The sequence below is a fragment of the Zosterops lateralis genome (genome assembly GCF_965231275.1).
Source record: "Zosterops lateralis genome assembly, chromosome: 5".
Taxonomy (NCBI): Eukaryota; Metazoa; Chordata; class Aves; order Passeriformes; family Zosteropidae; genus Zosterops; species Zosterops lateralis.
This window is the reverse complement of record NC_139766.1, coordinates 58242374-58269045: the sequence shown is the minus strand read 5'-3', so window position 1 is coordinate 58269045 and position 26672 is coordinate 58242374. Positions and strand designations below refer to the sequence as shown.

General features: G+C 47.1%; 2 protein-coding genes across 2 annotated transcripts; both read left to right on the top strand.

Moving 5' to 3' along the window:
* The first annotated feature begins 276 nt into the window (after positions 1-276).
* On the top strand, positions 277-9569 carry LOC310909223 (17-beta-hydroxysteroid dehydrogenase 13-like). The gene is made up of 7 exons (XM_083860822.1): positions 277-537; positions 2292-2399; positions 3033-3164; positions 3698-3804; positions 7445-7582; positions 7832-7948; positions 8904-9569. The coding sequence occupies exons 1-7, from the start codon at positions 328-330 to the stop codon at positions 8989-8991; spliced, it is 900 nt and encodes a 299-aa protein (XP_083716948.1). The 5' UTR covers positions 277-327; the 3' UTR covers positions 8992-9569.
* A 3223-nt stretch (positions 9570-12792) lies between these two features.
* On the top strand, positions 12793-19283 carry LOC310909570 (estradiol 17-beta-dehydrogenase 11-like). The gene is made up of 7 exons (XM_083861539.1): positions 12793-13112; positions 15303-15410; positions 16025-16156; positions 16690-16796; positions 17489-17626; positions 17876-17992; positions 18706-19283. The coding sequence occupies exons 1-7, from the start codon at positions 12903-12905 to the stop codon at positions 18791-18793; spliced, it is 900 nt and encodes a 299-aa protein (XP_083717665.1). The 5' UTR covers positions 12793-12902; the 3' UTR covers positions 18794-19283.
* The last annotated feature ends 7389 nt before the right edge of the window (positions 19284-26672 follow it).

Genomic DNA, 26672 nt, shown 5'->3' with positions numbered 1-26672 from the left:
ATGTGCCTGCGGAAGCGCTGCTTCCCGCGGGGGAGCAGAGAACAACCTTTTCTCTTTTAGATCTTTTACTTTAATCAACTGCCTTATCCCAGCCGAGGGCTCAGCATTCCCCGTGTTATTTTCGCTCCCCTGCGGGGCGGGAAGAGGGACCGACAGCTCGGGCCGCCCCGCCCCGCCCTGGCCCCGCCCACAGCCCCGCCCCCGGGCTGAGCCGCGCTCTGATTGGGCGCCGAGCCGCGGGGGCGTGGCCTGTGCAGGCTGAGGGGCGGGCGGCGGCGGCGGCGGGGCCCGGCGCGGTTCGGGCACCGGAGGAGCTCCGGGAAAACAATGAATCTGTTCCTGGAGCTTCTCCTGTTCCTGGGCACGCTCCTCTACTCCTACCTGGAGGCTTTCGTGAAGCTCTTCGTGCCCGCGAGGAGAAAGTCTCTGAGCGGGGAGCTGGTGCTCATCACGGGCGCGGGCCATGGCGTCGGGAGAGCCACCGCCTTGGAGTTCGCCAAGCGCCAGAGCAGGCTGGTCCTGTGGGACATCAACAAGGTAACGGCACAGCCGTGTCCCGCCTCCGGGACCTCCGAGTGCAGGGCGGATTTAGGGCAGCGCACACGGCACCCCCATGGCCTCCCTCCAGCCCGCTGCCCTCGGCCCCCGCCCGGCTCCTGGGGATGCGGAGCGCCAGGAGAGGCTCCGGCCCCGCCGGCAGCAGAGGACCCGGGGCTCTGGTCCCACTCGGTGCCGCTCGGGAGGGAGGGAGCGGGCAGAGGCGGCAGAGCCCCTGCGGGAGGGAGAGAAGGGCTCGGGGAGCCGCTGCCCGGGCTGGCAGAAGAGCAGAGCTGTTCGCAGAGAGGAGCGGGTCTGCCTTCGCTTGTTCTCTCTGTGGCCTCGGGTGTTCTGTGTGCACTGCCGGGAGCTGTGTTTGCTCTGCGCTCCCATCAGCAGCATCGCCGTGCCGGGCTGTGTGTGAGCCCCGCCGCCCTCGGGCAGCTGCACGTGTAGATGGCACCTCTCTAATGTTTACACTGGCCCAAGCTCTTTAGTTCAGGTGATTGGACTGGAATGCAGAAAGCCGTGGCAAGTGGAGGATGGGCAGATACAAACACGCAGCATGGCATTCAAAGGGATCCAGGCCAAGTGCTGGGTGTAGGTGCAACAGGTTGGGTGAGAGGCTGTGCTTCCTCTCTCTGACACACTGGGTCAGCAGAGGAGTTCATCGTGAAGCTGCAAAGCAGAACCCAGCCCACCACAAACAAAAATGCACCAAACCCAAGACAAACTCAGCGAGAGGATGGATAAACAGGGAAGATAGTGTTGAACATTTTTGTTTGTGGTACCCATTATGCCTAAGACCAGACATTGGAGGGGTAGGAGGAGGCATGGCACCGCTCTCCCAAAATGTACAGGGCTGCAGTGAAGCAGAGAATTGTTCATGTTCGCTGGATGGAATGAGGGGATTAAGGTATAAATTTAGGAGCGAGCGACACCTGGCTTTAGTGCTGAGAAACAGATTGTAAGCGTGGGTGTCAGCAGGAACTGAAATACATTGCCAAGGGAGGTTGTGGATTCCACAGGATTTAGGAGTGTGCTCCTCCAACCGAACTGCCTTGACGAGGCCTCTTTCTTGGAGTCTCTCAGCATTAAACAACAGCTGGTGTTGAGGACAGCTGCCCAGTCACCCACCACAGGGACTGCTAAGCTGTCTGTCCAAGGCTATTTGTGACCTAGAGCTCTTCACTGCACAGGTTCCCACTGGCATGACCTTCTGGCACCTGGGAACAGGGATACAACCAAGTTACTTCTGCTCTGGGAGCTTCTGAGCTATGTGTATCAAAGGTCATGCTGAAATGAAAATCTTTCTACATTGTGCACTGTGGAGGGCACCTCTCTTCTCACACTCACCATGTAAATATAGAAATACATAGAGCTAATTTTCATATTGCAGGCTGTCAGCAAAGCTGTGTTTTATGAGCTGTTCACACTCACAGTGCTGCCTCCTGTGCTGTGATAGGCACCGTGTGCCCCCTTTGTGTGCCTTATCCTTGCTCTGTGTGCCTTACCAAGCCAAACTCACTCTTGTTGCCACCCTGCCTTTCTGGCTGTCACTACACACAGATCCTAAATTTAACACCGGGATGCCTGTCCTCACAGCAACCCCACCTACAGCTCTTTGCCTGGGTAGCCATGAGCTGTTCTGGGCTGGGCAGTGGTTGCCCAATCCAGGGACCTCTTCAGCCCCTGCTGCTCAGCCATGGTGAGGGGACAGCTGTGCAGGGTGAGCTTCTCTTTGCCTCTTCCAGCACGGCGTTGAGGAGACGGCAGCAGAATGCCAGAAGCTGGGAGCCACTGTTCAAACCTTTGTGGTGGACTGCAGCAAACGGGAGGAGATCTACAGCACTGCAGACAAGGTGGGGCAGCAGGGGCACGGCCAAAGGCTTTCCCAGCCATGCTTGATTCCCAGAGAAGGCAGGAAAACTAGAGAAGAGGTGTTGTACACAAATCCTGCAAGCCCTTGGAAGCTCCCCACTCCTCGCTGCTCTCTGGACACAGAGTGCTGCAGCACTTCCAAAATCACAGCCAGTCCCAGCCTATTTGGGAGGCTCCAGCACATCACATCCTGTTGCCCAGTTTGCTCTCTAGGGTTCCAGCCTCTGAAGGAACATAGATAGCACTGAGGACATATGGAACATTTTATTGTAATGGCTGTGGTCCAGCTGCCTCAAAACAGTCTGTACCTCCATGGTCCCAACTATGACTACGCAGTCCAAACTGTGCACAGTTTGTGGAACACAGTAAATACTGGAATTAATTAAAGGAAAAGGACCAGATCTAAACCAGATTACATGCCTCTACTGCTGCAAAGTTCCTGCCACATCTGGAAATGTGGCATGATCTCCCTCTCCCTTAGAGATGCAATGTTAAGAATTAAAATAATTACGACTCATCTTCCCCACCCTTGCATATCTTGGTTTGTTGGGTTGTTTTTTTTTTTTTTCCCTGAATGAAAGACACAATTTGGGCTTTTTTCCTCTCTCCAAAAGGTGAAGAAGGATATTGGGGATGTGACTATCCTGGTGAACAATGCTGGTGTGATTACAGCTGCTGACTTCCTCTCGACTCAGGACCACCAGATAGAAAGGATGTTTGAAGTCAACATTCTGGGTCACATGTGGGTAAGATCTGCATAGGTACAGTTTTTTGGCAGTGTCACTGAGGAGACACATTCAGACCAACCATTATTAGCAGTGAATTACCAAATGAACTGTATAGCCCAGGGGCACCCAAGCAGACTGTGTGCTGGGAAACTGGAATGGCCTCTGGCTGATGTGAGCTGGCTGGTGACAGCCTCATCTGCAGCATGCACTGGCCTCTGTCAGAGGTGTCATGGGGCTGACAGGGTGGGAGGCTTTCAGCAAAACTTGTTTGTGGCAGAAGAAAAGAGAAGCCATTGGCTGACAAGTGGTTTATTGAATGTGCTGGGGGTGAGACCCTGCCAGCATTTCTGCTGACATCTGAAACTTGGTCACAGAGCAGGTCTCCCTGCGGCTCTGGGACCAGAGGTTCTGTGCAGCTCGTAGCTTTAGGGATAGCTTTGGCCATCTAGTGAAAGACATTGAGGGTCAGTGCTGAGTATATGCCTAAGAAAACATTCTTTTCCTCCTTCCTGCCCCTTACATTTTTCCTCTTGTTTTAAATGACTTCCAAGACCACAAGAGCTTTTCTGCCAGTCATGATGGACAACAACTATGGGCACATAGTCACAGTGGGTTCAGCAGCTGGTCATTTTGTGACTCCTTTCATGGTGGCATATTGGTAAGTGATTGTGAAATCAGCTTGCTTCAATTTTTAAATTTTAATTGCATCTTCTCCATCAGAAAGTACTGAGTAATTAGCTCTGACTCTATTCTGAGCAATGTTTGGATGAAAGAATAGTCATGTGACACATCTACTAATGAAAGACTCTCCTGTTTTCTCTCCCCACCAGTGCAGACTTTTGCTTAGCAAAAAAGGTATCCTCTTCCCTTCTCCTTCTTAGAATGTAGTTATTCTGTGATTTGTTGTAGTGTTGTCAAGTAAACCCTTAGTGAGTAGCTTTTGATCTTTTTCCCATTGTGGCATTGACTGTAGAGTATAAAATAAAATCATCAGGGTTGGAAGAGACCTTTAAGATCATCCTGTCCAACCATTTGCCCAGCACTGCCACTGTGATCCCTAAACCACATCATCCAGTTCCAGATCCAAATGCCTCTTAAAAATCTGCAGGATGGTGACTCCTCCACCTCCCTGAGGAACCTATTCCAGTGTCTGATCACCCTAACAGTGAAAAGATTTTTTTCTAATATCTCATCTGAATTTCCCCTGTCTCAGCCTAAGGCTGTTTCCTCTATTCCTCTTACTGCAGGCATGACCCCACCTCCCTCCACCTCCTTTCAGGGAGGTGTAGACAGCCATGAGGAACCCCCTGAGCCTCCTCCTGACTAAACAAACCCAGCTCCCCCAGCTATTCCTCATAAGACATGTTTTCTAGACCCTTCATGAGCCTTGTTTCCCTTCTCTGGACACGCTGCAGCACCTCAATGTCCTTTTTAAAGTGAGGGGTCTGGAACTGCACACAGCACTCAGGTGTGGCCTCCTCAGTGCCCAGTACAGGGGAACATCCATTCCCTGTCCTGCTGGCTGATCCAGGCCAGGGTGCCATTGGCCCTCTTGTCCTCATGGGCACAGCCTGGCTCAGGTCCAGCTGCTGTCAGCCAGCACCACAGGTGTCCCTTTCTGTCCCAAGCCATTCCTCACCCAGCCTGTGTCATTGCATGGCTCGGGGGCAGGGACTCTGACATTTCACCTTCTTGTGCCTCCTGCAGTTGTGTCCTCAGGCCACTGATGGAGTCTGTCCAGGTGTCCAGCAGAGCCTTCCATCCCTTGAGCACATCAACACTTCACCCAGCTCAGTGTCCCCTGCACAGTTACTGAGGGTGCCCTCCCTCCCCGTGTCCAGATCATCCATAGAGAGGTTAAACAGGACAGCCCAAAGCAGAGCCCTGGGGAACACCACCAGTGACCAGCTGCCAGCTGGATTTATCCCCATTCACCGCAGCTCCCTGGGCCCAGCCATCAGCCAGATTTGTACCCGTTGGAGAGTCCACCCACCCAGCCTGCAAGCAGACAGTTTTTCTAGGGGGATGCTGTGGCAGATGGTGTCAGACACTTTACTGAAATCTGGATAGACCCTGGGTAGACACATCCACAGCCTTCCCCTCATCTACTAGGGGGGGCACTTTGTCATACAAGGAGATCAGGTTGGTCAAGCAGGGCCTTCCTTTCATAAATCCACATTGGCTGGGCTTGATCCCCTGGTTGTTCTGCATGTGGCTTGTAATGGCACTCAGGATGATCTCTTCCATAACCTTGCCTGGAACCAAGGCCTGTAATTCCCCAGATAATCCTTCCAGCCCTTCTCGTAGATGGGTGTTACATTTGCTGATTCCCAGCCAGATGAAACTTGTCCAGTTAAGCAGGACTGCTGATAGGTGATAGAAAGTGGTTTGGCAAGTTCTTTCAACAGTTCCCTCATTACTCTGGCGTGGATCCCATCAGAGGTCATAGACTTATGAGTGTCTAATTGGCACAGCAGGTCACTAACCATGTCCTCCTGGATTATGGGCTCTTCCTCAGCTCTCTTTCCCTAACTTCTAGCTCTGGGAGCTGAGAATCCTGAGGGACAACTGGACAATATTAAAGACTGAGACAAAGAAGGTATTAAGTTCCTCTGCCTTTTTCTCATCCTCTGTCACTACACTACCTTCTGCATTCAACAAATGATGGAGACATTCCTTGACCCTCCTTTTGCTGTATTTATAGAAAAGTTTTTTGTTGTCTCTAAGGCCAAGGTCTAGTTGGGCTTTGGTCCTTCTAATCTCCCCACATGACCTCGCAACATCCTTATAGTCCTCCCAAGTTATCTGACCCTCCATCTGGAGACAATACATTGTTGTTGTTTTTTTTTTCCTTAAAGTTTCAGCCCAAGTTCTCTGTTTAATCAGGCTAGTCTTTTCCCCTGACTATTTGTCTTTCAACCACATGGGGACGGGCTGCTCTTGAATATTTCACAATTCCTTTTTAAAGCATATCCAGCCTTCCTGGACCCCTTTGCCCTTCAGGACTGACTCTGTCAATCAGTGTCCTAAACAAGGCCAAGGTTTGCCCACCCAAAGTCCAAGGTGGAAGTTCTGGTGCCCCTCTTTACTTCACACACTATTGAAAACTCTGACATTTTGTGGTCCCTTTGCCACCAACCAACCACCACATCACCCAGCAGTCCTCTGTTCACAAACAACACATCTACCAGGGAACCTCCTCCAGTAGACTCTGTTACCAGTTGTGTTAGGAGGTTGTCTTCCAAACACTCCAGGAACCTCCTAGGCTGCTTCCTCTCTGCTGTGTTATATTTCCAGCAGACATTTGGCAAGTTGAAGGGCTGGAAACCATGAGACTTCTGCCAGCTGCTTGTAGATGGCCTAGATGGATGTTCTATAACAGCCTTCCACCATGAGGTCCTCCCTGCTCACCTCCCCCCCGACCTTCTGCCATCATGACATCAAATTACTTTTCTACTTGAAACATGTCAAGAAAATCATGGTGCAGGCACCAAAAACCTGTTAGACTGCATGTTGCCATCCTGCATCACAACCAGTCTTCCATAAAGGCAGCTCCAGCTGCAGCAGTCTTCCCCCAGGAACATTCCTTCTTAGAGCAATCTTTTCCCAGGAATACTCCTCCTTAGAGAGTGACTCAGTGTCAGCAGTGTGAGAACTCTCCAGCCAGGGATTTTACTGGAATTACACTGCCAAATCCATAGCAATCAATAAACTGATTCTGTGGTTTTCCTTTCTTTGGAACTGATTTAAACCTCAGGTCCACACCTATTTCCATGGCAGGCTGTTCCTCAGTTTTGCTTGCATAATGCTCCTCTATTTCAAAAGTCACACAAAACTGTTACAAGATGCTCCTGTGTGGTACAATAAACAGTAGAGGATTAATCTCCATTTCTACCCTGCCCATCCTTCTTTATTTTAGAGATCCATGCTGCATTCCTTTTAGGAGTCTTCTATTATGCAAAAGAATAGGATGTCCATCAATTGATAGGCTTCAGTTGCAATTTTCTAAAAATTCCTGACACTTGTCTGTTTGCAAGTAAAGTGCCTTTTTTTTTTTTTTGAGACATCTGCACATTACACAGTTACTCCACAAGTTTCAATATCTAATCCACTACTACACTCTGGCACAGGTAAAGTTAAAATACTCCCTGCCCTGCCTCTCAACTGCATTATATTATTTGGAGGTTTTTGCATCCTAGCCTTTACTGTATGTATATGATGGTTTAGGCCATTTGCAGCTGTAGAAAGGTGGAAATAGGATTTCTGCTTTCTCATTTGTACTTTTTCTCCTCCTGCAGCTCAAGCAAGTTTGCTGCAGTTGGATTCCATAAAGCTCTGACAGAGGAGCTGTCTGCCCTGGGAAAGGATGGAATAAAAACAACGTGCCTTTGTCCAGTTTTTATAAACACTGGATTTGTCAAAAACCCCAGTACAAGGTAACTCTCAATACTCTGCATTCCTGTGCTTCCTTCTTTGCATCAAGGCACTGCATATTATCCCCAGCTTCAGGCCTCTGTTCCAACTGGCTGTGTAACAGCAGTGTGTATCATTGGCTAAAGAAAATCTGCAGTGTCCTTTAACCCGTGTAATTGTTGCATTTGAATTACCTGAGTTTGTGCCTCCTGGATCAGCTGGTACCACCCCTTGTTCCCATTGCAGCTCTTATGTGTTTGTTTCCTGTGTAGGCTTGGAAAGATTTTGGAGGTTGAAGAAGTTGTAGAGGCTCTGATGGAAGGAATAGTGACCAACCAGAAAATGGTTTTCGTTCCACCACAGCTAAACATTGCTTTGCTTTCAGAAATGTAAGTACAAAGGAAAATGAAACAATGGGTGTGAAAACAATACTACCTGAGTATACAAAGTTCAAACTTGTAACTTCTGAGTCAGCACAAACTCCAGAAAGAGCTGAGGATCTGCTGCTTATTACTCTTTGTTTCTCCATGTCTGCACTGTGGCCATAGAGGCTGAGAATGTTCCTTCAAAAGGGCTCTACTGCTCTCTGCTATGTAAAGCAAGATTTATCCTCTCACACAATTTAATTATCCAGTGCAGCTGCTGTGCTGAGGAGGTGTTTTTACCAGAGCTCTAGTTTCAAATCTGGAATTCACATCCAAACAACTAAGTTAGCTTCTCAGTTAAATCCTATAGTATCTCAGGAAACACTTGATAGTTTCTTGTTTCCTAAACCAAACACCAGACAGTGGGAAAAATATTTTAAATCTTTTTGCAACTCCAAGAGCTGCTTCTTGAGAGTGCAAGTCTGCAGAAGCATAGGCAAGTCAAAACCGATGCTGTCAAAGCACTTAGAATACAAGGAGAACTTTGCTTTTTTTGTCATAATTTAGGACAGGGGGATAAAGAGACAAAGATCATTAAGAGAAGGAATCTTCAGAGTGGAAACTGCACCTCAGTATTCCACGTTCTCATTCTTCCACAAGCCTGCTGCTTTTCAGAGCATTACATGTAATACATACGTACATCTGTACAATACTGAACCTTCCTGGATCCTGCAGCAATATTGCAGTTCACATAGTGCCCACTGGCACTGGAACTGTCCTAAAAAGCTGGGACTGGACTTTAATTAGGCAAAGATTGATGAGAGCTATGGAAATAATGCCCAATTTAATACTTAGTCTCAGTTCATATGTGTGCATGCATTTTGCTCCCAGACCAGCTCTTCTCTCACCTGCAGTCCCACTTTTTCCCATGATTTAAGTTTCTATCCCACTTTTAATTTCATGTTATTGTCTCTTTCAGGGTGTTTCCAGAACGTGCTCTGAACCTTGTGAAGAAGATGACCATTCCAAAGTTTGATGCAATCATTGGGCAGAGAAGCACCCAGTGAAAAGCAAGGACTAATTCTCAGTTCTCATTTCCCAGAGGCACCAGTGAAAACAAAACATGTGCTGAGCATAGTTCAGCTGAATTAATTCAAACAGAGCTCAGGCAGGTGCTTCCAGGCCACCATTCCCAGGCACACTTAAGGGCTAATCCCACACCTGCAGCTGGAACACACCTGCATAACAGGGGGTGTGTTAGCAAAGCAGTGATGCAGCTCTAGAAGGGCTGCACTGAATGTACATCCCATCACCTCTATCTCGTTGTGCTGAGGCAGACAGGAATTCCCACAAAGCCTGTGTTTGGGACAGCACAGCTGCCTAGTTGAGTGTAAAGGGATTGCCTGAGAACATGTTAATCTGGACTCATCCCTGAGCAAAAGCATCATGAAACAAGCAATTTATAGAAGAGGTGGGTGGCCTGTTTCATCTCACTTAATAGTTTTAAAAAAATGTGCTCTAATGAACACCTAAAGTTTCGTGTGCATTTGTAATGAGCATTATTGAATTAGTTATTTATATTACTGAAATAATACAGCCTTGTTTGTAATGTAATGCCTAATTACAACATTTATCAGTTATGCATTAGCACCATCAACACTCCATATTACAAATAAATACGTTTTTCTAACCCAAAGGTGTCTCTCAGCAATGAAAGTGGTAACCAGATCCAGGCAAGAACAGTGGAGCAGGTGCTGCAATGCTGAAAGGATCAGCCAGAGTCTGCCAAACACCAGCCCAGGCTGCAGGGATGAGGCAGTCCCCAGGCACACATGGAAGCCACATCAGGAGCAGTGAGGTACAGGGCCAGGCAGTGCAGCCCCTGCACGGGCCAGGGCTGGGGTGCAGGGGAAGGCTCCAGGCAGCTCCTCATCACAAGCCAGGGGCCTGCTCTGATGGCACAGGAAGTGACACCCCCTAAAGGTCTTTGGCCTGGGGTGCAAGAGAGCAGCAGCTGCTGACACACAGGCCAAAGACCCCTCCAGAGCACAGAGAATCTGTGCACCACTTGTGCAACTCCCACCTGCTGCAGGCACTGCCAGCCCACAGGCAACTCAGGCAGGTACAGTTGGAGTCTTTCCTGTTCACCTGAGCCTTTCAAGTTGTTCTGTAAACAGGTTTTTCAGAAAAGGGAGAGCCTTCCCCACCCAGTTCCTCCTTCACTTAGCTGGCAACAGGTAGAAGCACTGTTGGCAGCTTAAATGAACAGGCAACTGTTTTCCATTTTACACACAGAACATTCATGTAACAGGATGCTTCCCAGCTTCAGGTTTTGTGCTTCACAGTGCAAGATTCCTGCAGCTGGGACAGGAAAGGAAAAAAGCAGTTCACAAAATTCAGGACAATTAAAAAAAAAAAGTTTTAAGCCTATCAAAGAATACTTGGTTGCCATTTGAAAACCAAGCCAAAATGTGGGGGGTTGCATCCGTGCTTCTTTTTGAGCTGCATATTGCCCTCTTGCTACCATGACAGTCCTGTCACACATGTGAGACATTTGAAGCCACATCTGTGTAGCTTTTTGGTTATGTTCACTTCCACCTATTCTTACCTAGTGAGGAGTCAAAAAGCCTAAAAATATAGATGCTTCAAAAGTTCAAGCAGCATACCAGCCAAAATGTTTGTGCTTAGCACTCACTGGAACATAAGGGCTAAATCGGTACTTAACTGATTTGCAGGTACTTGACAGTTTTCTCTAGTATGGCTGGCAAGCATTCTTCCCACCCAACTTAGCCTCTCCTAGTACCCACCTTCCATATTTCTTCTATTTCATTACTTGAATCCTTGCTCAAAGCAAGGTCACAGTCCAGTGACTCCACAGGAAAAAAAAGCTTAAAAAGACCCTGGAGAAAAGTCAACATTGGATGACTTGGCTCTTTTCTTAGACTGGGGAAGGACTGGCTTCAGTAGGACACCCCAGACAAGATGCTTGGCTTCTCCTGGTACACCATTCCCACTAGTCCTGTGCATCATTCAGATTCTGATGGCAGCATTAAACTGGAAGTCAAAAATCCATCCAGGGGATGACAGCACTCTTCTGCAGAGTCTGTTTCTTAGCACACTTGCTCCTAAGGAAGGGGAGACTGTATTGATTCCTGCTTTTCCAAATCTAGTCCAAGGTCTCAGAGCCCAGAGGAATTACTGGCCAAGGCAACTTGTGCAGTACTCCATGTGTGGCTGTGGTTCTGTTCTCTTCTTCTATGCCTGCAAATCTTCTGCTTGGCATAAAAAAACATATGCAAAACCAAGAATTTCAGCCTTCATCTCCTGAACACCAGTGACAGAATTGAGTCCCCAAGCCACCCAGGCTCCTCAGTTCTCTTTCTGGCCACAACACTCAGCTGAACCTTAGCCCAGACTCTAGTCACACATGGGTGCCCAGCAGGAGTCCATGTGAGCAGCTTTCATGCAGCCACCTACACCTGAGTCCCAAATTTGAAGAGTGGTACCTCACACCCTGATCTAGGACTCCTTATGAGTCAGGTTAGTGACTCTGGCCCTGTGCTCTGCCTCCTGCTGAGGTGTCTGTGGGAGTCGGTGCTTCCATGCCCTCCCTGCCTCCTCTTCCTTGGCCCCAGCACTGAGTGGAGCCCTGTGCCAGGAAAATGACAGCACTGCTGAGCCGTGCAATTGGGGTCTGGCCCAAACACTGATGTGTTAATTAGGCAGAGAACCAAGTTCCAAGAGAAAAAGGAAAAGTAGGAACACCTAGTTTGGAATCTTTGTGCTGGAACTGACCCGGCCTCTCGCAGACAAGGGGAGATGCAGTCAAACCACCAGAACAAAAATAATACTTTTCAAAAAATGTAATCCTAACTGGACATGATTTTGGTCAGTTGTTAGATGTTTGGGAACCTGTCACACTTTCCCAAGCAGCTCAAAAAATCCTTAAATAAAATTATGAACATGGCTGTGGTACATCAGGTTTTCTAATTGAACAAAGGAGTAAGGATAGCAATCCTTTCCAGGAAAGGCCATGCAGTTATATTGATAGAGCTGGAAGAAACACCTGAAAGTACTTTTCTCCTATTTCCTATATGCATTCCTGTTCTGCTTAAGCTTCTGGATACTCCATTACCTACAAGTAATTTAGATTAAATTAGATAAAATTTACCCAATTCATGCAATATAATGCCATTTTTCAAAGGACTTATGGAAACTAAGCAGCTGCAGCATAAGATGGAAGGTTTGAGTATGGATAAATAAAAGACATAGTAAGACAAACAGCTAGGCAAGAGCTCACCTGTGGTTCCAGAAGTTGAAAGGACTTGTCTCATTCAGCTTTTCTTAGAGGACCTGGAGGAGGATGGGTGGGGGACAAAGCCTGCTGACAATGCAGAGAGATGCAATGGAAGGAAGGACCATGAAGAAAACTGTTCAAGGACCTCATGGTGCTGAGCAACTCGACAGGCACAAAGCACAAAAATGAAAAGAATTACAATACAGAGTTGAATGGATCTTAAGATTCTTTTGGAAGTGGATGAGCAATTTTATTGCCACTTTTCGCCCCTTCTCCACCTGCAGCAAATGACAAACAAGAACACGTTCTGCTACTTCCTTGATACAAGGGCCTGAGAGAGGGACAGGAAGGCAAGAAAACCCCCTAAAAGCCACATTTCTTTATCCACGCCCGGCACCTGCTGTCAGCAGCAGGGTGAGCACGGTTCTGCGAGGACAGGTTGGCGTGCAGACCGCAGCTCCTCTGCACGCTCACCCAGCGCCAGCACAGAGTCACCAGCACAGGGACACCGGGAGCTCGGGGTGGGATGTCTGGGCGGAGCAGCTGGAGCGGGGTGGATCCTGCGGGAGCGGACGGGACCAGCGGCGCGCACTGTGACGGGCGGCGGATAAATCAACAACCCGCCTTCCCTCAAAGGAGATTAAAGTTCAGTTCGGTCCTCAAAAGAGCTCCGGGAAAACAATGAATCTGTTCCTGGAGCTTCTCCTGTTCCTGGGCACGCTCCTCTACTCCTACCTGGAGGCTTTTGTGAAGCTCTTCGTGCCCGCGAGGAGAAAGTCTCTGAGCGGGGAGCTGGTGCTCATCACGGGCGCGGGCCATGGCGTCGGGAGAGCCACCGCCTTGGAGTTCGCCAAGCGCCAGAGCAGGCTGGTCCTGTGGGACATCAACAAGGTAACGGCACAGCCGTGTCCCGCCTCCGGGACCTCCGAGTGCAGGGCGGATTTAGGGCAGCGCACACGGCACCCCCATGGCCTCCCTCCAGCCCGCTGCCCTCGGCTCCCGCCCGGCTCCTGGGGATGCGGAGCGCCAGGAGAGGCTCTGGCCCCGCCGGCAGCAGAGGACGCGGGGCTCTGGTCCCACTCGGTGCCGCTCGGGAGGGAGGGAGCGGGCAGAGGCGGCAGAGCCCCTGCGGGAGGGAGAGAAGGGCTCGGGGAGCCGCTGCCCGGGCTGGCTGAAGAGCAGAGCTGTTCGCAGAGAGGAGCGGGTCTGCCTTCGCTTGTTCTCTCTGTGGCCTCGGGTGTTCTGTGTGCACTGCCGGGAGCTGTGTTTGCTCTGCGCTCCCATCAGCAGCATCGCCGTGCCGGGCTGTGTGTGAGCCCCGCCGCCCTCGGGCAGCTGCACGTCTACAGGACCTGGGCAAGTAGAGGATGGGTAAATACAAACATGCAGCATGGCATTCAGAAGGGATCAAGGACAAAGTGCTGAGTTGCAGGTGCAACAGGTTGGGTGAAAGGCTGTGCGTCTTCTCTCTGACACACTGGGTCAGCAGAGGAGTAAATTGTGTCATCCTGAAGTTGCAAAATAGCCCCCAGCACAGGGCCCCACTGGCACGGCCTTCTGGCACCTGGGGCAAGACAACAGCAAAATCACTCATGCCCTGGCTTAGTGAGCTGATAGAGTGATAGAGGGAAGCTTCTGTTCTTCTTGTCAAGTGCAATTCTGTAAGGAAAGTCTCTCTGCACTGTGCCCTGATGTGGTGGGTTGACCTTGGCTGCATGCCAGGTGCCCACCAAGCTGCTCTATCACCCCCTCTTCTCAGCTGGACTGGGTAGAGGAAAGAACACTGAAAACAATTACTTGTAGGTTGACATAAAGCAGTTTGCTAAAGCAAAGCTGAAACACTGTGCATACAGAAGCAAAGAGACAAAAAAAAATTTAAAATATTTTATTCTCTACTTCCCATCAGCAAGAGATGACCGTCCATGTTCTGGGAAGTGCTTGCTCTGGAAGGCAAACGTTGTAAACACCGAATGCCCCTCCTCTTCTTCCTCCTTTTTTTGGCTTTTATATCTGAACTGTCATCATATGATATCAAATATCCCTTTGGCCAGTTTTGCTCTGCTTTCCTAATTGTGTTCCCTCCCAGACTCTACTGATGAGGTGAGGAATGTTGGGAACACAGCACTGGTGCTGTGCCAGCACTGCTCAGCAGCAGCCAAGAAATGGGTGTGTTATCAACCCCTTCCTAGCAACCAAAATGCAAAGTACAGCACTGTGAGGATGCTATGGGAAAACTATTCCAGCTCAGCCAGACCCCGTACAAACTGGCTCTTCTCACAGCCAGCATGTGAATACAGAAACACATAGAGCCACTCTCCACACCTCAGGGTGTCAGCCAGGCCTGTTTACAGCACGAGCTCTGTTTACACTCACAGTGCTGCCTGCTGTGCTGTGATAGGCACCGTGTGCCCTCTGTCTGCTGCTACGTGTGCCTTACCAAGCCAAACTCACTCTTGTTGTCACATTCCTGAGGCTTGGCATTGTTCAGAGAATTGGCATTGTTCAGCCTGAAAAACTTATGGCTTTGGAGTGACCTAATTGCAGCCTTAGAATATGTGAAGGAGGCTTACAAAAAGATGGAGAGAGAGTATTTCCAAGAGCATGGAGTGACAGAACAGAGGGAAATGGTTTCAAATCAAAAGGCAGGAGGTTTAGATTGGATATTAGGAAGAAATTATTTACTGTGAAGGAGGTAAGGTATTGGAACAGGTTGCCCAGAGAAGTTAGAGATGCGTCATCCCTGGAAATGTTCAAGGACAGATTGAGCTCTGAGAACTTGGTATAGTGTCCTTACCCACTGCAAGGAGGGGTTGGAACTATGTAATCATTAGGGTCCCTTCCAACCCAAACCATTCCATGATTCTGCGATTTCCTTTCTGGTAGTCACTCTACACAGGTCCAAATTTTCCAGCTGGAATACCTATACTCTCAATGAGCCCACCTACAGCTCTTTGCCTGGGTAGCCATGAGCTGTTCTGGGCTGGGCAGTGGTTGCCCAATCCAGGGACCTCTTCAGCCCCTGCTGCTCAGCCATGGTGAGGGGACAGCTGTGCAGGGTGAGCTTCTCTTTGCCTCTTCCAGCACGGCGTTGAGGAGACAGCAGCAGAATGCCAGAAGCTGGGAGCCACTGTTCAAACCTTTGTGGTGGACTGCAGCAAACGGGAGGAGATCTACAGCACTGCAGACAAGGTGGGGCAGCAGGGGCACGGCCAAAGGCTTTCCCAGCCATGCTTGATTCCCAGAGAAGGCAGGAAAACTAGAGAAGAGGTGTTGTACACAAATCCTGCAAGCCTTTGGAAACTCCCCACTCCTCGCTGCTCTCTGGACACAGAGTGCTGCAGCACTTCCAAAATCACAGCCAGTCCCAGCCTATTTGGGAGGCTCCAGCACATCACATCCTGTTGCCCAGTTTGCTCTCTAGGGTTCCAGCCTCTGAAGGAACACAGATAGCACTGAGGAGACATGGAACATTTTATTGTAATGGCTGTGGTCCAGCTGCCTCAAAACAGTCTGTACCTCCATGGTCCCAACCGTGACTACACAGTCCAAACTGTGCACAGTTTGTGGAACACAGTAAATACTGGAATTAATTAAAGGAGATGGACCAGATCTAAACCAGATTACATGGCTCTACTATTGCAAAGTTCCTGCCACATCTGGAAATGTGGCATGATCTCCCTCTCCCTTAGAGATGCAATGTTAAAGATTAAAATAATTACGACTCATCTTCCCCACCCTTGCATATCTTGTTTTTTTCCCTGAATGAAAGACACAATTTTGGGCTTTTTTCCTCTCTCCAAAAGGTGAAGAAGGATATTGGGGATGTGACTATCCTGGTGAACAATGCTGGTGTGATTACAGCTGCTGACTTCCTCTCGACTCAGGACCACCAGATAGAAAGGATGTTTGAAGTCAACATTCTGGGTCACATGTGGGTAAGATCTGCATAGGTACAGTTTTTTGAGAGTGTCACTGAGGAGGCATATTCAGACCAACCATTATTAGCAGTGAATTACCAAATGAACTGTATAGCCCAGGGTCACCCAAGCAGACTGTGTGCTGGGAAACTGGAATGGCCTCTGGCTGATGTGAGCTGGCTGGTGACAGCCTCATCTGCAGCATGCACTGGCCTCTGTCAGAGGTGTCATGGGGCTGACAGGGTGGGAGGCTTTCAGCAAAACTTGTTTGTGGCAGAAGAAAAGAGAAGCCATTGGCTGACAAGTGGTTTATTGAATGTGCTGGGGGTGAGACCCTGCCAGCATTTCTGCTGACATCTGAAACTTGGTCACAGAGCAGGTCTCCCTGTGGCTCTGGGACCAGAGGTTCTGTGCAGCTCGTAGCTTTAGGGATAGCTTTGGCCACCTAGTGAAAGACATTGAGGGTCAGTGCTGAGTATATGCCTAAGAAAACATTCTTTTCCTCCTTCCTGCCCCTTACATTTTTCCTCTTGTTTTAAATGACTTCCAAGACCACGAGAGCTTTTCTGCCAGTCATGATGGACAACAACTATGGGCACATTGTCACAGTGGCTTCAGCAGCTGGTCATTTTGTGATTCCTTACATGGTGGCATATTGGTAAGTGATTGTGAAATCAGCTTTCTTCATTTTTAAAAAAAAAACCTAATTTTGTCTTTCCCATCAGAATGTACTGAGTAATTAGTTCTGTCTGAATCCTGAGCAATGTTTGGATGAAAGAATAGTCATGTGACATCTATTTTCTTTGGAATTCATTTAAACTTAAGCCCCATCCTTATTTCCATGGCAGGTTGTTCCTCAGTTTTGCTTGTATAATATCCTTCTATTTCAAAGCACACACACTTGATTTCAGATGCTCCTGTGTGGTACAAAATAGCCAAAGGTTAATCTCCATTTCTACGCTGCCCATCCTACTTAATTTCAGACATTCAGAATGCATTCCTTCTAGGAATCTTCTCTCATGGGAAAAATGGGATGTGCATCGATTGACACACACTAGTTAATGTTTTCTAAGATTTCCTGATGTTTTCCTGTGTTTTGTCTGCCTGTTCACACCCTGTCTGCTTTCCACAATTACTTCACAAGTTTCAATATCTAATCCATCACTACACTCTGGCACAGGTAAAGTTAAAAGTTACTCCCTGCCCTGTCTCTCAACTGCATTATATTATTTGTAGGTTTTTGCATCCTAGCCTTTACTGTATGTATATGATGGTTTAGGCCATTTGCAGCTGTAGAAAGGTGGAAATAGGATTTCTGCCTTCTCATTTGTACTTTTTCTCCTCCTGCAGCTCAAGCAAGTTTGCTGCAGTTGGATTTCACAAAGCTCTGACAGAGGAGCTGTCTGCCCTGGGAAAGGATGGAATAAAAACAACGTGCCTTTGTCCAGTTTTTATAAACACTGGATTTGTCAAAAACCCCAGTACAAGGTAACTCTCATTACTCTGCATTCCTGTGCTTCCTTCTTTGCATCAAGGCACTGCATATTATCCCCAGCTTCAGGCCTCTGTTCCAACTGGCTGTGTAACAGCAGTGTGTATCATTGGCTAAAGAAAATCTGCAGTGTCCTTTAACCCGTGTAATTGTTGCATTTGAATTACCTGAGTTTGTGCCTCCTGGATCAGCTGGTACCACCCCTTGTTCCCATTGCAGCTCTTATGTGTTTGTTTCCTGTGTAGGCTTGGAAAGATTTTGGAGGTTGAAGAAGTTGTACAGACTCTGATGGAAGGAATAGTGACCAACCAGAAAATGGTTTTCGTTCCACCAAATCAGAGCGTTGCTTTACTGCTTGAAAGGTGAGTAGGGCAAAAAAAGGTATCAACTGGAACCTGCTGAGTGTACCACCCTCAAACTTGTAAAATCTGATTGAAGATTAAGTTTTATTTTAAAATATATCACAAAGTAGTTAATAATGCAGTGGTTCTTTCCAGTGACAACAGCAGACATCATCCAGAGATTTTTTTGAGCCCTCTCACAGGCCCTTGAATAGAACCACTTGCTGCAGCTGACTGGTGTCAGTGCATAGCTCCACTGCTCTACAGGCCACCACGTTCTCTGAAACAGCAGCTCCAGCATAGTCCCAGAATGAGATGAGGACCTGAGTGTTTGTTTCTCCATGTCAACACCAAAGATTCAGGCCATGGAGGCTGGAAAATTTGCTTTTAAAGGGCTCTGTTGCAAAGGGAGTTCAAATGCTTGTGTCTATGTTCAGTATGAAAACTTCCTGGATTCTGCAGCGATATTGCAGCCTAAATCCGGGTTAGTACATTCCTGTCCTGGAACTGTCATAAATAGAGATGGGTGGGATTGGAGTTAAAACTGGTCAGAGATTGATGAGGGCCACATGTCCTTGGGAAATAATGCCCAGTTTAAGACTCTGTTTCAGCCTCAGTCCATGTGTGAGCATGCATTCTGTCCCAGACCAGCTCTTCTCTCACCTGCAGTCCCACTTTTCCCCATGATTTAGGTTTCTATCCCACTTCTAATTTCAAGTTACTGTCTCTTTCAGGGTGTTTCCAGAACGTGCTCTGAACTTTCTGAAGAAGATGTCTGAGGTCAAGTTTGATGCAGTCACTGGGCAGAGAAGCACCCAGTGAAAAGCAAGGACTAATTCTCAGTTCTCATTTCCCAGAGGCACCAATGAAAACAAAACATGTGCTGAGCATAGTTCAGCTGAATTAATTCAAACAGAGCTCAGGCAGGTGCTTCTAGGTCATCATTCCCAGGCACAGTTAAAGGCTAATCCCACACCTGCAGCTGGAACACACCTACATAACAGGGAGTGTTAGCAAAGCAGTGATGCAGCTCTAGAAGGGCTGCACTGAATGTACATCCCATCACCTCTATCTCGTTGTGCTGAGGCAGGCAGGAATTCCCACAAAGGTGGTTGGCCTGTTTTCACCTCAGTTTGTATTTTTTGAATTATAAAATGCTCTAATGAACACTGAATTTCCCACATTTTTGTAGGAAATACCTGAAATAATATAGTTGTATATGTAATAGACCTAATTACTTTGATTATCATTTATACATTTGCACCATCAATATGCCTTTATATGAATAAATACAGTTCTTTAATGCAAAGAATGCAGTGTGTCTTGGTAGTGAAAGTCATAATCAGGTCCTAGAGATGCATTTAAGGTATGGTATCAAGGAATACACCTTTCCCTGTATCATTTCTCACACTGCTCCTCTGCCCTTTCCAGACATGTTTTAAACACCTTCTCATGAGAACAGTGCAGTATTTCTCTACAAATGACTGGGTGCCACAAGCGCAGCCCACGCAGGCACAGGGCCAAGGCCAGGGGAAGGGTGCAGGTACAGGGGAAGGCTCCAGATGAGCCTCCACACAGCTCCTCATCCCAAGCCAGGGACCTGCTCTGATGGTACAGGAGGTGACACCCCTAAAGGTCTTTGGCCTGGGGTGCAAGAGAGCAGCAGCTGCTGACACACAGGTCAAAGACCCCTCCAGAGCACAGAGAATCTGTGCACCACTTGAGCAACTCCCACCTGCTGCAGGCACTGCCAGCCCACAGCCAACCCAGGCAGGCACAGTTGGAGTCTGTCCTGTTCACCTGAGCCTTTCAAGTTGTTCTGTAAACCAAGGTTCTTCAGAAAAAGGAGAGCCTTCCCCACCCAGTTCCTCCTGCTCTTAGCTGGCAACCAGGAAATGTTTTGCTGCCATCAGCACAAATAGTTGCTAGATGAGCTAAATGACACAAAAATAGTTTCCTTTTTGCTCATGGAACATTCATGTAACAGGACACTCAGGGTGAGTGAAGCTCAAGTTCCCAGCTTTAGATTTTTTGCTTCATAGAGAAAGCAAAAAGACAAGAAAGAAAGAAAGAAAGAGTAAGCAAATTTCAGAGAATTCAAAACTTCCAAAAAGTTAAGAGTCAGTTAAGGAGTGTTAGAATGTGGTTAGTATTTAAGACCAAGACCCTCCAACCCCCAAACCATTTGAGAGACGCATGCTTTGTGTCTTGAAGGATAAATGAGTACAATTTGTATGCATTTTCAGTAAGCTATTTTGTAAGTCTCTTTTCTCTGCCTCAGTGGCATCCCCCAAATCTGAGAAGAGTGACTTTTGTCTACTCTGAAAGAAATTGTTTTTTCCTGCTTCTATTTGAACTACATATTCAGCTTTTTCTGAGAGGAGAGGCCTGTCACAACTGAGAGCTATGTGCTCTTATCCATGTTGCTTGAATTTCCAAGTCTTCTGCTTGGCATAAGAAACAGAAAACCAAGGATTTCAGCCTTCATCTCCTGAACACCAGTGACAGAATTGAGTCCCCAAGCCACCTAGGCTCCACAGTTCTCTTTCTGCCCACAACACTCAGCTGAAGCTTAGCCCAGACTCTGGTCACACATGGGTGCCCAGCAGGAGTCCATGTGAGCAGCTTTCATGCAGCCACCTACACTTGAGTCCCAAATTTGAAGAGTGGTACCTCACACTCTGTTCTAGGACTCCTTATGAGTCAGATTAGTGACTCTGGCCCTGTGCTCTGCCTCCTGCTGAGGTGTCTGTGGGAATTGGTGCTTCTATGCCCTCCCTGCCTCCTCTTCCTTGGCCCCAGCACTGAGTGGAGCCCTGTGCCAGGAAAATGACAGCACTGCTGAGCCGTGCAATTGGGGTCTGGCCCAAACACTGATGTGTTAATTAGGTAGAGAACCAAGTTCCAAGAGAAAAGTAAGAAGTGCCTAGCTCTTAATCTTGGTGCTGCAGTCAGCCCAGTCTCCAGCAGACATGATGAGTATCAGCTCAGTTAAAAGCACCATGATGTTGGCTAGAGGTCTGTGGAGCTCCTTCCTCAGCTCTTCCAGTTGTTCTGCTTTAAGAAAGCACAGGAGACTGAGTGTCCTACAGGGATTTCATGTGTCAGGTGCTCTGTGTACTCCCTGAGGGGTCACAGCCAGCAGGCAGATGCCTCTGCTGGGACTGCCCTGCCCAGTGACAGGGGCTCTGGTCCCCAGAGTAAGAGGCATGAAGGTGAACTACTTAGAAAATCTCTGATGGCATGGATTAAAGCTCCCCCAGCACTGCCACCTGGCCTGTCCCTTTAGCAAAGTCTCAGGGTACTTCTTCAGAGACTGGCTCTGCCACATTTTTCCAAAGTCCTTGAATCCTACTCAGAATATCTGGGGAATCATCTCAATGTGTGTTACTTGGCACAAACCTAGGCCACTACAGGAGAAAATCAGGGCTGTTCCTCTTAGTGCCACTCTCTGCTGGCACCAAGGCCCCAGCATCATGCCTAGGGCAATACTTTTTAATGCTTGCAGGTAATACTAGGATGCATAAAAATCCAGGCAATTGTAGGCAGCATTTCTAAATGCACAGAATCTCCTGAACCCAGCAGTTCAGGAAGAGGGTTTTGCAAAGTTTTGTATTTTTTTTTACTACTTCTCCACTGAAATTAAGCATCTGAGATCACTGGTGGCTCACAGTGTTGCAAAACTGTCTGCAAAAAAAATCTGACTCTACTTTCTGGTACCTTCAATCTCTCAGATTCTTTCACTCTGCATCTAGTATCTGACAATGCATTTTTTTCCTTTTCCAAGCAGGTCTCTTGCTTTGTTTGAGCTCATCACCAAGAGGATTGTAGCTTTACTGCAGAACTTCTACCAGAGTATGAATAAGCTTACATTTATCCAAGTGGCCAGGTGTTTCTAGGATTAAACTTGTTCTTGTGCAAACTATTTCCTCTCTGTGTTCTCAGCCTTTTAATGTTCACAGCTAGTAGCTAATTTTCTAAAACATCACAATTAAAATGATTTTCAAGAAACACTCCAGTTAAACCAGTGCTGCAACAGGAAGATACATTGAATGCTCAAAAATAATCTGGTGACAACAGTGGCAGTATTTTTATATAAAGGAATTCCAGACACTCATGTTCACCAGTGCCTCCCAGCTTGCTGATCGTGAGGTAATCTCTAATGGGAGAAAAACCCAAACCCTGAGCAGGAGCTTGCATTAATCTTTTGATGGCCACATGGCTTTTCCATGATGAGGTGTTGCTGCTTCCCTCTGAAGCACTGACCTGGAATACAGTAGGTAGGGACTTTTTTGAGCCTTGCAGAACTGACACCTGCACTGTAAGAGAGGTGAAAAATTGAAAATCGTGTAATAGGTGGCTTTAATATTATGTGGATGTGGTGTTCTGCATTTATTTTCATTTAGTGATTTCTGTGTAGTTACACTGGAATTATATTGGCAAAAGGCAAGATCCAAGTTTCTCTGATATGAAAAACAAAGAAGGGGAAAAAACAAGTATTTATGTTTAGTTCAGTTCTCTAAGTCCTTAAAGCATGCATGTGCTGTTAACATCCGTTCTGGCTGCACAGTCTAATCATTAGTGTTATCTTCCCAGCTGAACATCTGCTCATGTGGCACATTTCCACTTCCATCCTCCTCTCTCTTAGACATTAAATTGCACCAAGAGCCCTTTTAAACACAAGTACAATTTTAAGGGGATTTTAATGAACTTGTCCGGAAGGAGGCTGCATCATGATCTATAGCAGGCAATGTAGTACGGGCCAGAAAAAGCTAAAAATTTTTAGATTAATTAATTATTTCCTTAGAAGTGCCCTTTTAGGTCACTCAGAGCTATGGTCAGATTTTGTGTATTTAATGAATATTTTCAGCTTAAAAAACCCCAAACGAGCCCAAACCAAACCAACCAAAATCAATCAGGACACTAATTAACAGAGACATAGTTACATCTAACAGCTTCTGAGATACTAAGATTTTCTGCACAGGACAATGGAGACACCTTGGAAAGGAGACTCCGTGTATATGGGTCAGTTGTAATGGACATGACACTAGGAATGAGTGACTGAGAATCATTAAAAATGCAACATTTTATGAACATAGCTTATGCTAATTGTTCACATGTTCATTTTCTAGTAAAGAATTCCTGACTCAAAAGGATATGTGCCTAGTCCATGTGGTTAATCAGTAACCAATTTAGGGGCATGCTCTCCTCGGGAGCAGGGAACAGATAAAAGGGAAGAAACATGCCAAACAGATGTGTATTCCAGGAGGATGACGAAAGTCCATGCATGCCACAGGCCTATAGATAAGGAAGCAGCAGCACAGATTTTTCAGATAGTTATTTTTCAAGGCACAGATTGTTTCAATCACACACAACACATCCAAAGCCTTGGAAGTAATGAAACTTGGAATGCTCCACACACAGTTGCATTAAACACAGATCTTCCCCAGTGCTTACAAACATAATATGGATCATAGGCAGACAAATCCTAAAGCATGTTCCTCAATAGTCTAAAGGCCATTTTTTATAATGCCTGTGCTGTGCAGTGCTGAGCTACCTCAGCCCTAGCTCAAAGGCACAAAGAAAGAGATGTTTTGCATGTATGTGTAGCCCCATGATTACCTACTACCTTAGAGCCTGGCAGTGGGTATGGCTGTGTTAGTCCTGTTTGGGACTAACAATTTTGGGAAAGGGATTGTTCTTCATCCAGCAGCTAATCCAGGATCTCTGGAAGATGTCAAGTGACACGGTACAAAGCTATACGCAGTGCATGACACCTTCTTGGCAAGACACAGCTACCTGGCATTCATTTTCTCTTTGAAGCCTCCTCACGGAAGGTGTTTATGCTCCTGTGGGTTTGCACTTTGTAGGCATATCTGTCACATGCTGATGTAGCTGAGATTAGCACACAAAGCCATAGTCACTCAACACTCAAAGATCTTTTTCACCCAAGGTTATGCCCTGTCTGAGCTGCCAGGTCATGATTTGTCTTTTGGACCAAGTGAACTTCCTTTTTTTCCCTCTGAAACAGCTGAAAAAACAAAACAAAAACACACAGACACACAGACACACACAAATCTGGCTATTTAAGTTTTCACAGTTGGCTCTTTTTTTTTTTTCTTTTGAGAATTGTTACTATCAGGGAACAGCAATATTTTTAAATTTGCTGCCTTTAGAGCAGGAAGATAAACTACAGAAGTCTTACAGGTCTCTACAATTGCTAATCCAAAAAGCTACTACAGTTTTAAACTCAAGGTTTTAAAATTATCCAGACAAACACTTACTTTACATTTATTAAGAGAACAGAGGTAAAACATTTACCAGAACAGTCACAAGAGATCACCAGGAATCCAGCTTCAAAGTCTGCCCACATCCAGGAAAAGGTAACCTCTTTCTGTCATCAGGGATTATACCTTGCCCCTGTAAAGCACCGCTTGTGAGGAGTTGGTGGATGTATCTGAATGTATGAGAGCACGAGCAGCACTATGCCAAGCACTGCAACGGCAGTAAAACCAAACAATGGCATCTCTGTGGGTTGAAGGCCTGATCAGACTATGACTGAAGTCAATCTGAGCCTTTTGGTGGTTTCCAGGGGCATTGGATGAGAGCCACAATACATTACAAGCAGTATCACTAACACTCAAAGCCAGAAATAAGAGCACAAAGTTCCTCATTTAGAACAGCAGTCTGCCCACTGATGACTTCTACCTTTTCACAGACTTTGCTTCAATCCCCAGCACACATCTGAGGAAGCTGGGGTGTAATATTTCCTGCCTTGGCACCTCTTAAGTGTCAGGCTTTCATCTTGAAGAGAACCAGTCTGGGAAAGTAAAGCAGCTGCCAGGCTGGATATTGTGGATATATGATGTAGAAGCTCTGAGGCCAACAGGGAACATAAGTGTACACTGTGATAGAAGGGGAGGGGAAATCCACAAAAAAACCCCAAGTTTGTACAGGTCACTTTGTCCGATTCCAGCCTTCTGGAAGCTCCACATGGACAGCAGCATCTCTGCCACATACAGTCAGGTTAGTACCTTTTAAAAACATGGATGAACTTGGGGAGGATTGCTTGAGGTTTTTATGTTCAGAAAAACCCCAAAAACTAACCAGAAAAACCCCCAAAAAAACCAAAACCAACCAAACAAAACTCAAACAAACAACAAACAAACAACCCCCCCCCAACAATAACAACAACAACCTCCCAAAAAATAAAACCAGAAAAAAAGGCATTGCTGAACAGGAGTTTTCTGAGATGTATTTATGCAAAACCTAAAATTTGCTGAGTAGATCACAACTACTGCAACTTTTTGGCAGGCATGTCATATAATCAATTCAGCTGTTTGCAACTGAATTTTCATTGTCCCTGACTTCTATGGAATAAATGGCACAGGGGTGTGGAATAACAACCTAAACCCGTCAGATATATTTGAGATAATAACAATGATCCCCATATTTTCAGGTACAGTGTTCTGTCTCTTTGTCAAACAGGCCACCTAAAATAGAAGTGTTATGTAGTTAGATATTTTGGACTTTAAACATTCCTAAACAGATGTGCATCTCCTCCTAAAAACAGTATATGTGTACTCTGTGTGGAACTGCAAGGCTCCAGCCACTCATTCTCAGATAAGCATGGATTTATAAAACACCTTCCTGCTTTTCAGCAGAATTGTGTTGGGTTCAGGAAAAAAGGAAATCCTAGAATTATTATGCACATCTGTAGAGGTGAACTTGGCATCCAGTTTGAGTCCAGCTTTCAGCTCTGCAGTATGGAACAGGGAAATCTATCGGGCTCTTAATCTGTGGGGCTGGAGGTGACGGGCACTTTCACTTGGCAAGCTGTGCCTGCTTTTGTGCAAGCAAGACTCCATACTCCCCAGGGCATCTATTTCTTTCACAAGGTCTTTCTTTAGTTCTAACAGCCCTGCAAAACTTTCCTGACCAATTCTTTTCAAGTTCTGAAGTCAAGCTTTGACCAAATGGGGCCAAGACTTACTCTTATTATTCCATAGGCAGAGAAAGGTACTACTAACTAACAAAGAGACTGAATCAAACTGGGGGAAAGTGTGTATTGGGGAAATGTTTTCCTGCACTGGAGAGGCTGTAACTATCTCTCTGAATGAGATATGTGTATATATATATATTCTTGTAGAGAGCAGAGCTGGTGGATAGGAAGGAGCTGGTACAGCCTCTTCCTCTCTGCATTACATCCTTCTCTTTCTGAACTCATGGACAGCAGTTTCTCCAAAATCTGAAGCAGCATCACTCTGATCTGTATTACAGAATCGAAGAATCACAGAACACGCTGATGTGGAAGGGCCCCACAAGGATCATGGAGTCCCACTCCTGGCCCTGCACAGGACACATCCCCAGGAGTCACATCCTGTGCCCGAGAGCATCCTCCAAACGCTTCTGGAGCTCTGTCGGGCTCGGTGCTGTCCCCACTCCCCAGGGGAGCCTGTTCCGGTGCCCAAACACCCTCTGGGGGTACAACATCCAACCTGAGCCTCCCCTTTTCCTGACACCCGGCCTAAACCTCCCCTGACACAGCTTCAGGCTGTTTCCTCGGGGCCTGTCACTGCTCAGGAGAGTGAAGAGCTCAGCGCCTGCCCCTCCGCTTCCCTTCCCGAGGAAGCTGCAATGAGGTCTCCCCTCAGTCTCCTCCTCTCCAGGCTGAACAGGCCGGGTGACCTCAGCCACTCCC